At 43.3% G+C, this 11,881-nt stretch overlaps 1 protein-coding gene across 1 annotated transcript; it reads right to left on the bottom strand.

Annotated features, from left to right (window-relative positions):
* Window positions 1-949: 949 nt before the first annotated feature.
* Window positions 950-7,495, bottom strand: LOC114049209 (keratin, type I cuticular Ha8-like). The gene is made up of 7 exons (XM_027870404.1): window positions 7,001-7,495; window positions 6,219-6,301; window positions 4,886-5,042; window positions 4,323-4,484; window positions 4,097-4,222; window positions 2,900-3,120; window positions 950-1,378 (listed from the first exon to the last, which is right to left on the bottom strand). Exons 1-7 carry the CDS (start codon window positions 7,493-7,495, stop codon window positions 1,243-1,245), a joined length of 1,380 nt encoding a protein of 459 aa, XP_027726205.1. The 3' UTR covers window positions 950-1,242.
* Between the last annotated feature and the right edge of the window lie 4,386 nt (window positions 7,496-11,881).

Here is an 11,881-nt window from a genome sequence, read left to right as displayed (position 1 = left end):
TAAATCCCTCCAGCATGGAAATTCTTTCCTTAACTCTAGGCAGGCAACCTATCTATAACTTATTATTTAGAAAGTTATCTGGGACTCTAAGAGAATAAGTGATTTGGGAAGACCTGAGTTCAAATCCAGCATCAGACACGTAATACTTCCTAACTGTGAGACTCTGGGCAAGTCACTTCACCCTAATTGCTTCACCAAAAAAAAAAAAAATCAAATGAGAAACAAAGCAGAAGGAGAATAAGTGATTTGCCCAGGTTCACACAGCCAGTATATATGTGTCAGAGGGAGCATTTGAACCCAGACCTTCCTGATTCCACTTATGCCAAGCTATATCACTACAGAGTATAATAGTCTATGTTTTCACAGAGCCTTACAAACACTGAGAATTTTGCATCTAGGGACATTTGATGTGCCATGGCATGGTGGATAAAAAGTTGGCCCCAGAGCCAGGAAAATCTGCGTTCAAGGCCTGTCCCCGACACATGCTGTTTTAGGTCACTTCACCCTAGAGCAGTTACTTTTCCAGGCAACCCTCCATGAGAGACTCTTCATTTGCAGAGAATTGCTAAATGGAGTCTCCTTACCCACAATGGACTCCCTACACCACTAAAATCATAGGTCTGGTACCTGTCCCTTTACAAATACCATACCACAACAACTCTGTGACATAGGGAGGAAAAATATTACTTTGTCCTCAATGTACAGCTAAGGAAAGCTAAGGCTCAGAGCAGTTAAGTGATTAGTCTGCATTTAGTAAGTGTTGAGCCTGGGAATCAAACCCAGGTCTATCTAACCTCTGAGCCCCAAGTTCTTTCTCCTACATTACATTGATTATTTGCATCTAGGGGCATTTGATGTCACCTAGGGACTTCAGTACCCACAGGATGCTTAGCCTGGACCCAAATACCAAACATAGCAAAAGATACACAGTGAGACATTATTTGCTGCGGAAATCAAGTTTATTTGCAAGATAACGACTGCATCTCAAAAAAATTGAGGCAGCAAAGCAGATTCAACATCCCACAAGAGTCATCCCCACAAAAGCAGTAGCTGAAATGGCAATAAATTTCAGATTTTTTCAGCAGATGAAGCATTTGTGCCTCTTCTCGGCTGCCAACTTGGTCTTCTTCATCAGATGCAGAAGAGTCTGGGCACTCTTAAAGTAAATGCAGGCAAGCAGGAAGAAGGCAGGTCTGACCAGGAGGCTTCCGACCTTTGACCTCTCTGCTGGAGGGGCAGATTTCAGAATCGACCCGACATGTTGGTGCCACAGGCTGAGCGAGGAGGGCAGCAGGTCGTTCGGGGAGGACAGTTGGGCCGAGGACCACAGGGCGGAGGGACACAGGATGCAGGTGTTGCACATGGATTGCAAGGAAGTCTGAAGGGGAAAAGTCCATCCAGGCAAGGTTAAATTGAGGAGAGGAAAGAACATCCCAGGAATCATATGAAAAATCTCTTGGCATTTAAAGCCCTTCGTGATCTGGTTCCAACCTCTTTTCAGTCTGATTTCATCTCACTCCCCACCACCACCAACCCCCTACACACACCAACTCTCTCTTTCAACCCAAGTGGCCTATTTGTTGCTCCCTTATACAGGGATGCTCTGTGTCCCGCCTCCAGACCTTTGTCCAGGCTGTCCCCCATGCTTGGAATGCTTTCTCTCCTCACCTCCACGCCTTGGAATCTTTCTGCTTGTAATTGAATTCCCAGAGCTTAGCACAATGCCCGGCACATAACAAGTGCTTAATAAATATGTGTTGACTCGACTTGAGGTGGAATCACTGGTTCCCTTCAAGGCTTAGCTCAAATGGTACCTCTTAAGGGCCTTCCTTGATTCTACTTAAATATTAGTACTCTGTTCTCCACAAATTACTTTGCATTTTGTAGGATCATTGATTTAGAGTAAAACAAGACATTAAATGCCTTCTCATACAACCCGCTCATTTTACGAGAAAGGAAACCAAGGTTAAGATAGCTTAAGTGACTTGCCCAGAGTCACATAGTTTGTAAGTGTCAAAAGTGGAACTTAAATACAGCCCTTCCTGATTCTAAGCCCAATATTCTAACCATCATACTATGCTACCTCTCAATTACTTGTTATCTATATTGTATTTATGTATAGATGTTGTTTTTCCCAGTAGAATGCAAGCTCCCTGGGGTCAGAGACTGCTTTTAATTCTGTCTTTGCACTCTTGGCACCTGATACAGTGCCTGACATATGGTCAGTATTTAATTAATGTTTGTTAATTGAAATGAATTGTATGGGGCACCAGACTCAGAGTCAAGGAGACCCCAGTTCCAATGCTATATGGCCAAGTTAATCCTTCTGGGCCTCACTTTCTTCATCTACAAAATAAGAGATCAAACCTATATTCATCTATAAAACAAGCCTCTAAGGTCCCTCCTAACCCTAAATCCATGATGCTAAGAATAAGCCATCACATACAGATCAAGGAAGAAAGGAGGCATTCAAACAAGGGCTCCCTTTCAGAGAATCCACTCCTTGGCTAGCAATGCTTTCTTTCCCAAAGCAGATGCCTATTGACAAGGAGAGCTACAAGGCAGTGAAAAAAAAGTCTCGCCCCCCCCCCAGTCTGCAGAATATATAAGACAATCTCATTCTATCCAGAAAGTCCTGCATAAAATTGATCCATTTCTTTTCCCACTTGTCTTTACATCAACCCATTTTCCTTAAGGATCTGACAAACAGATGCCCTCATCTGACTTGAAATGGCCTTTTTTATCAATTTAATCCATGATCCAATCTTAGATTCATGAAACAAACATATACAAAGCATATTAATGAGCTTCCCATCCTCAAGCCCTTCTGTTTTGAGCTAAGGGACATCCATGAACTTTGTGTATGTGTCTTTGCTGGAAGTGCCAGCATCCCACTTACTTGCAGTCTTCACTCTCCAGCAGATTTCTGTAGGTGGAGATCTCACACTCCAGCCGGGCTTTGACATCTAGAAGTACTTGGTACTCATGGTTCTGGCGTTCTAGGTCAGCCCGGATCTCAGCCAGCTGCTCCTCCACATTGCCAATCAGATACTGCATCTGCGCCAGTTCAGTGCTGTAGCGAGCCTCAGATTCACATAAGGAGTTTTCCAAACAGTCTTTCTAAAATGAGAAGCACCAAAAAAAACCATAAAAACAACAATCCTGGAAAAATAACTCATCAGAAACCCAGAAAAGAGAATACCCAGAGCCAGACCATTAAGGCAACACTCTGGTAGCACACAGGGCTAACATATAGAGGTTACTTAAATAGTTGCTGAATTGAATGAAACTGAATTGAATTGTTCATGACCTAACACATTGAGAAATTCCTCCAACTTGATAAAAGATTTCATTTAAATGTAGAAAACTTAGGACAAACAAGACCATCTCCAAAGATCTAAAGAGGTATGGACATCTGAGTATAATTCTCCCCATACTACCAAAAATCCTCTTAATGTGAGCTTCACTTCTTGTCATAAAGAAACAGTGGCTAATACTGAAGAGGAGATATTTGTCTGGCTTGGGACTAAACGTGACAACGAATCCACCACAACTCATTCTGTCTTGACTGGAGGAATTATGGTACAACGGAAAGAATAATATACAGAGAGTCTGAGAAGATGGGCAGTATGGTGCAGTGGAGAGGGCAATGGATATGGAGTCAGAGGATCTGGTTCTAATCCAGCTCCACCACTTACTATGACCTGTGGGACCTCAGACAAGTACCTTCATCTCTCTGGACCTTAGACCCTTCATCTATAAAATAAGGAGCTCGGATTAGATGACCTATGAATTCCCTTTCATAAACCCATAGTCCTATAATTCTTTCAGGGGCATATGTTGAACATTTCCATCTAGATGGGAGAAAAAAGGCCTTCACATGTAAGTCTATCAGAGGGTTATTGAAGCATCAGATGTGTTGGAAGAGTGCTAAATGGTTTTCATGTCTATACATATTTGTAACATTTTTTTTTTGTTTGTTTCTTTCTTGCCTTCTCAATAGGTAGGGAAGGAAGTGGGAAGAGAGAGAGAATTTAGAACTGAAAATAGAAGAAAATCAATGAGAAGAGTGCTAAGAATGGAGGAGGAGACTCACCAATTTGTGCTGAGCTTGGCGTTCAATTTCCAGAGCATTCACCGCACATCTTAGCTCCAGGAGCTCAGACTGGCAGCACTGTAGCTCCTCTGAACAGGACATCTCCTGCAGACTGATGCCCTCGCTCTGAAACACAGTAGAAGACAGAGGACAATGACAGGGTCAGTTACAAGTACCCTCAGGAAGCCAGCAGCTTCCTCCCAACATTGAGCCCCACTGCCCTCACCTGAGCCAGGAACCACTGCTCCACATCATTCCGGTTGGTCTCCACCATGGCCTCATACTGGCACCTCATCTCACCCAGCACCCGGTTGAGGTCCACAGGTGGGGCTGTGTCCAGCTCAATGTGGAGCTTATCTCCCAGCTGGCATTGCAGGTTGTGGACTTCCTATTGAGGCAGAAGAGCAGAATGTCCAGTGAAAGAAAGGTCTTTCTCTTTGTAGCAGCCTCTCTTGCCTCCTGAGGGCAGCATGGAAGAAAGAAAATCCCCCTAGGACTGAAGAGCCCTTGTCCAACATCCATGATAGAAAGAACCTGCTCAGACACATTCTGAGATTTGAGTTAGAATCAGTTACAATCAAACTCGGCACAAACTGGTGAGACCTCTTCTCACCCAGTTATCCATCATGTTTTAGGGGATGAAAAAATGCTTTAAGGAGTCTCACTGAGAGCAGAACTCCAAAGAGTCAAGCAAGATTTTCAGTAGGAATCTCCTCCACACATCTTCCTCCACACTCCAATACTACGTGTGGCCCAACCCCTTTGTTTCATCCTTGCTTGTGACCAAACCTGCTCATGGTTGCTCTTGAGAGACAACTGCTCTTCCTTCAGCGACTCAACCTGGGCTTCCAGGTCGCACTTGGCCAGGGTTAAGCCATCCAAAAGCTTGTGCATCCCACACATGTCAGCCTCCACCAGCTTGCGCAGGGACAGTTCACTTTCATGCCTTGAAAAAGTGAGGGGGGAGGTCAAAATGGAGCAAGCAAAGGATAAACCAAGACAGGATCAGTCTGGAATGCACTGGAAGTGAAGCTCCTTAACCTACTAGAGCGGAAGCTTCTCGAGGACAAGAGCAATGTCTTAATTGTCTTTGTATTCCCCTTGCCATGCTTTCCTGTAAAACCAAAGTTTGTTGGTACTTAATAAATATTTGTTGAATTTAACTGAATCTTTGATTTGCTTCACTTTTCTAAGGTTTAGAAATAGCTTTTTTCATGTTTTCCTCTTTTCTTTCCTGTTGGTTTGTTAATCCATAACACCTTGGGGCTCCGGCGGTAAATTCTCTCTCACCCTACTTGTTTCTACTCAGGGTCAGTGAAACTTAGGTTCCTTTTTTAATTCAAAAACTAATCCCACTCCATTTATTCCTAAAATTATCTGATTCTGCGTCACTGATAAGCACATACACACACACACAGAAAAGTGTGGTATCATGGATAGGAGGATTGGCCTTAGGGTTCCAGTCCTGCCACTGGCACCTGGTCATAGTGTGACCGGGGAAAGCTCATTTAATTTCTCAGTGCCCCCAGCTAACTCTCTAAGACTATAAGTTTCAGATGAATGACCAACTTGTATCAGTGGAGGGAGTTTCCACATCAAGAATACCCTACCCTTATGACATAGCCATTCCAAACAAAACCCACACAAATATGCATGTGCCTTCTAACTCAGAAAAATAAACCAGCACATAATCAACTTAAATCACACATCAGCTTGATTCAAGGCTTTCTTCTTGCCCAACATTTGAAAACTCAGCCTCCAGCATCATAATTAGCCTGATGAAGAGGACAGAGAGCTGGCCTCCAAACCAGAAAGCCCTGGGTTTAAGTCCTATCTCTTACCCATTCTGGCTGTCTAATCCTGGGTTTCACCTCTTAATGGCCCAGAAAACTCCTTAATGCTATGTAGTTGCAGAGAAGGTAACAACCTGCAATCTGCAATGGTAGAGGGACTTTGCTCACCTGGGAGTTTCCTATAGAAATGAAATTACTGGTCCAATTCCAATCGCTATTGCAGTCCCTATTTCTAATACTAGACTATTGAAGGGGGTAAAGGGTATGCTGAAGAGAGTACAGGGTATGAAGGAGGTGGCAGTTCTAAGCCCCATTTCTGCCAGACTTACTTGATTCTGAAGTCATCAGCAGCCAATTTGGCATTGTCCACTTGTATAACCAGTCGGTTATTCTCAGCCTTGGTACAGAGTATCTGAGGGGAAACAATGAGACAGTTCAGTTGGCATCCTTTGGAGACCACCTGTTCCCTGGGGCTGATCCCATAATGTCCCAAAGCATGATGGTAAATACAGGGGGGGATAGATGTATTCCCCCTGGCAACTACATTTTCCACAAGAATATGCAACCCTCTGGTGCTCTTTTCAAAACCTCCTTGCTTTTCAGCAGTCTCTAAATCCTATTTTGCAGCAGTGTGGTGGCTAGGGTATCACCATACTGTGAAGCTATCACACAGGCTTTTGGAAATGTGAGTCCCCAAAAGGAACGTGGTCATTCTCCTTACATTTTAACTCAAAGCCCTCTGGGTTTTTGTCTTTGCCTTCTGAGACTCTCTGCCTTTCCTATACTCCCTAACTCATTCCCTTTAGGCCAGATTTTGGACATGGGGTACCCTAGAGGAAGCTAGGTGGCACAGTAGATAGATAGCTGGCTCTAGAAAAGTCTGAGTTCAAATCTAGTCTCAGACATTTATTGGCTGTGTGACCCTGGACAAGTCACTTAATCTCTGTCTACCATAGTTCCTCAGCTGTAAAATGAGGACAGTAACAGCATCTACCTCATAAGGTTGTTGAGAGGAACAAAAGTGATAATATTTGTCAAACACTTAACACAGTACCTGGTACAGAGTAGGCACTTAATAAATGCTTATTCCTTCCTTCCTATAAAACATTACCTTCTGCTGCAGTTCCTCAATTGTCCTGAAGTAGGACTGGTAATCTGGGCACACATAGGAAGGATGGCACTTGCTCCATTCTTGAATCTTGGTCTCCAGCTCTGCATTCTCCTGCTCCAGCTGACGCACCTTCTCCAGGTAATTGGCCAGACGGTCATTCAGGAACTGCATGGTCTCCTTCTCATGACCATTCAAGAAGCCTTCACCATAATTGCCGCAGTTCCCAATGTTGGCAGGGATGTCAAGGGTCCCGGGTAAGGGGCAAGCAGACCGGCAGCTGTTCGGCAGACAGAGGCTGGGTCGGCCCAGAGAGGTCGTTCCAACGCGGACTCGGTTGTTGTGGGCCGTCGCTGCAGAAAAGCACATGGAGGCAGCTTTGATCTGTGCTCCAGGCTTGCCACCAACATCAATGGAAGAGATGGAGATACTTGTTGCTCCAGGAAGCTTGCTGCCCAGAGGATAGGAAGATGATGTACGGATGATGTTGGAAGTCATGGTTTCAGGTGCTGAAGTTGGAGAGGTGTTTGAGGTGAGGTGGATAGGCCAAGCTGCCACAGTCTGAAGAGCTCCTTCCTTCCTAGGTCTTTTATACCTGCTCCAGGTGGGTGTTGGCTTCACTTGCAGACCTCTCTTCCCAGGTGATTTGTCTATTGTCAAACAATCATCTCATTAGTCAGTTATTGAGTTTACTGTTTATTAAGAGTTCCTCACCTCATGAAAGGAATTTTTTTCACCTGAAGCTGTGTTGGGGGTAGCAGGAGGTGGTGAAATAATATTTTTTGAAATAAGATTCACATTGCTCTACAAAGAACAAAATCCTTCCAGATCCCCTGTGTGATGGACAGCTCTCACTGATGCTAGTGATTTACACAAACCCACCATTTCGGAGTCACAAGTTTTCTCTTATTTTCCTTATAACAACAGTTCTTTTGGTAATACTTATTTCTGAAATGTCCAGATCTCCCCATGTCTTGGGATACTCAGGCTGTGATCACTTGGTGGAATCCAACCATCTATCAAAAAGAAAAGTTGAGCAGCATGCCCTTCTCTTCCAGGTTTGACAGTAGGACTAGAAGATGTCAAAGCATTTGACTATTCAAAGTCTACCATTGATCCTTCTCCCATAAGTTGCTTAACTTTCAGACTCCCTCTCAGTGAAATCAGTAGTTGGAAATATCTAGTCACAGGGAAAAGAGTGAGCTATGGGGAGAATAAAAGGAAAGCTGCTGACTTTCTAAATGGGGTTTCTTCAGGACATTTCTCCCATAACAGTAACTGGAAGAAAGGGGAAGAAAAGTCTTGATGAAGGTAAGGTAAGCTCAAGACACCTCTGGAAAGCTTGTTCACTGGAACTATTCATCACAAACATCATTCACTAATAAGAAAACCCTTTGGGATACATAGAAAGAAGATAACAGAGGACCTCAGAGTTTTAAGATCAACAGATGTTGATATCAGTAATGAAAAGAGTATAATGGCTCAGTAAATCAACAAGAAATTGAAGTGCAGGGTTTTCCCACCTTTCCCCACTTCAGAAACCAATGTCCCACTCCATCTTTCTTTTCAGTTCCCTTTAATGCTTTGTCTCCACCCTCCCCCCAGAAATGTAAACTGTCCAAGGGCAGGGACTGGCTTTCTGTTTGCTTGTATTTGTATTGCTTAGCACAGAGCATAAGTGCATAATAAATCCTGTATTTATCTAAGTTAAATAACTATCTGATTGTATCATACTCTATGGGTATCCCAGGTTATGAAAAGATCTGAATGTTTTGGAAATAAGGACACTATTACACAAAGAACCTTTGTCACAGAGCAAGTAAGAAGAAAACCTTATGCCCAAAATGGAAGGTTTGGGGCAGCTAGGTGGCACAGTGGATAGAGCACTGGACCTGAAGTCAGAAAGACCTGAGTTCAAATCTGGCCTCAGACCAAACACTTGACACTTACTAGCTGTGTGACCCTGGGCAAGTCACTTAACCCCAATTGCCTAAAATAAAAACAAACAAAAAAAAATCTCAGCCCAAAATGGAGGGTTTGGACAAAGCACCAGTATCGGTCAGAGATGTCCTCTGCTGTTGGGGGTAAGGTGATATAGAAGTTCCCTTCCCAAAGTTTTGAAGAACTTTGTAGATACCTCAGGGTTTCCAGGGGTGGGGAACCTGTGGCCTCAGGGCCACATGTGGCCCTCTAGGTCCTCAAGTGTAGTTCTTTGACTGACTCCAAACTTCACAGAACAAATCCTTTTAATAAAAGGATTTGTTCTGTAAAACTTGGACTCAAAAGGCTGTGCCCAAGGACCCAGAAGGCCATGTGTGGCCACAGGTTCCCCATCCCTGGCCTTAGACAAAGTGACTGCAAAAGGCATAAAAGTATGTTCAGGATGAAACAAGTGAGCCACTGTCCATAAGAGCCAAGCACAAGTCAATTTTACTTTTGTTTTTGTGAAGTGCAAAGTGTTAGGACTGAATTAATAGGCATTTAAACAGGCCTTCTATACCTTCTTTGTGTCATAGACCCATTTGGCCATCTGGAGAAATTTCTAGGCTCTTTCTCAGAACAATGCTTAGAAACACAAAATAAAACACATGAGATTATAAAAGAAACCAACCGTATTGAAATATAGTTATCAATTTTTTTAAAAAGTTCACAGATTCCCCCAAGTTAAGAATACTTACACTTAAGGGATTAAGAGTTCTGCCCAAATTTGGATTGCTTAAAAAGCCCATTCTTAGCCAACAGTGGCTCTGTGTCCAACCATGGGGTCATTTGGCTGTGAGTAATTCTTTATGGTAACTCACTTCAGAAGTACCATCCTCAGAGGTCTCTGTATATAATCTGAATCTGTTCCATCTTCAAACATGCCTTTGTTGCTCTATGCTGCCCTGCACTGAGTTTCTCTATAAACCTCAGGAATGGACAATTAAAAGTGCTTCCTTTGATTTGCTAAATAGGATCCTTCTGTGTACCTTATTGACTGGCCAGAATCATTTCACTGGCCAGAGACCATGCTTCCTTCCATCTTTGACCAAACAGCACATTTTACCTTATAAACATGGCTGCCCTTTATGTCTGTAGGTGACTCTTCTGATGGTGGCTGACCTGACGCTGGATCTATGGATTTGATGAGGTTTGAACTCAAAGACTGCTTTGCATAATAATACAGCAGCTGCTGGATGCTTTGTAAAGGGTTGACACTCAGCTGATTAGTTTTCTTCTCAAAGGAATGGGTCGGGTTGTGATGGGCTATGGAATAGCAGCCACATGTGCAGGGAGGAGCCAAGAACAGACCACACCCAAGAGCTCTGCTTTGCCCACTCCCCCACATCAACCCTTTAAAAGGATCGCTCTGGGACCAGCGCATGAGCTAGGGGGAATGGCAGAAGGCTGTAGAATAACATCAGTGGGAGACAGGGAGACAGCCTGTCTTTATCCTGATGGATATATGCAAGTCTCTGCATCTCTTATTAGTTCCTGAAGGTAGGAACTACATCTCCAGGAAGGAGGTGAGGACCTAGATCAGAGGTGGGGAACCTGCAGTCTTGAGGCCATATGTGGCCTTCTAGGTCCTCGGGTGTAGCCTTTTAACTGAATCCAAGTTTTACCAAACAAATCCGTTTATGAAGGGGATTTGTTCTGTGAGGTTTGGATTCAGTCAAAGAGCCACACTTGAGGACCTTGAGGGCCACTTGTGGTCTCAAGACTGCAGGCTCCCCACCCCAGTCTAGTTCATCTATATGTCCAATGCTCAATGATAGGCTCATAGAAGGGACCCTGGATGTCACCTAGTCCCCCCTCTCTTTAGAAGATAAGAAAGCTGGGATAATAGAAAATGACAATAAATCAAGGAAATTAGGGAGAATTATGGAAGGAATGTCTTTAGGAGAAATAAAGTTAGTCATTCCTAGAGTTCATCTTAAACAGTTTTGTGGGAAAGAGAAGCTATTTCCTTTCAAGTCAAATAGGAATTTAACCTTAAGTAATATGGAAACCCACTGGTTCCACTATAACATTGCTTTTTCCTCTCTTGTATTTCTCCTTCGGGATATACACCCTTTATGTGCTGAGGCAAGTTCTTTCTTTAATCCAGATCATCAGAAACCAGATGAAGAAAAGGAAATCTAGGGCTTATCAAGAAATGCTTGAAAATACCAAGCATGACTTTGTTCCCAGAAACATGAGGAAATGAAGATGAATATCAGGGTCCTAGGGAAGCCAGGTGGCCTCATGGATAGAGTGCCCATTTTGGAGTCAGAAAGACTTGAGTTCAAATCTGGCCTCAGACACTAGGTGTATGACCCTGGGCAAGTCACTTAATCCTGTTTACCTCAGTTTCCTCATCTGTAAAATGAGCTGGAGAAGGAAATGACAAACCACTCCAATATCTTTGCCAAGAAAACCCCAAATGGGGTCATGAAGAGTTTGACAAGACTGAAATGACTGAATAACAACAAATCAGGATCACTGGGAGGTCTATGCCCAAGCTGCTCCCTTTGCATGTAAGTTCCTTAAGGACAAGACTGTTTTCATTTTGGTCTTTGTATCATCAGTGCCCAGGTGTCAGAAACAGAATGGACACTTAATCAATGCTTCTTGATGACTTGATTTGATTTAACTTGAGTTGAACCCAGTCCAATCAAATTGAACTAAACTGGACTGAATTAAATGGAATTGATGGTTTCAGCCATCATAAGGATGGATGACCTGAGTTGACAACCAACCTTAGCTACTCAGACTGTTTCTGTCCCTTTTGTTCCTCAGCTAATAAAAATTGAAACAAATTTCCTCAGAATGTCCATTGAAAAACTAGGTTTGTTATTTGTTTTTTTTAACATTCAATGCTCTAAGCCCCCCCCCCCCAAAAAAAACCACTTGTTTTCTCTA

This window comes from Vombatus ursinus, unplaced genomic scaffold (genome assembly GCF_900497805.2).
Source record: "Vombatus ursinus unplaced genomic scaffold, bare-nosed wombat genome assembly UNPS02014797.1, whole genome shotgun sequence".
Classification (NCBI taxonomy): Eukaryota; Metazoa; Chordata; class Mammalia; order Diprotodontia; family Vombatidae; genus Vombatus; species Vombatus ursinus.
The sequence above is the reverse complement of the archived record's forward strand: the minus strand, read 5'-3'. Positions and strand labels throughout refer to the sequence as shown.

Excerpts from the sequence above, each read along its gene's own strand:
- LOC114049209 (XM_027870404.1), bottom strand. The coding sequence starts at position 7,495 with ATGACTTCCAACATCATCCGTACATCATCTTCCTATCCTCTGGGCAGC. Across the intron at positions 6,302-7,000 it reads TTGAGGAACTGCAGCAGAAG|ATACTCTGTACCAAGGCTGA; the intron begins GTAATGTTTTAT and ends GTTTCCCCTCAG. Across the intron at positions 4,223-4,322 it reads AGCAGTGGTTCCTGGCTCAG|AGCGAGGGCATCAGTCTGCA; the intron begins GTGAGGGCAGTG and ends ACTGTGTTTCAG.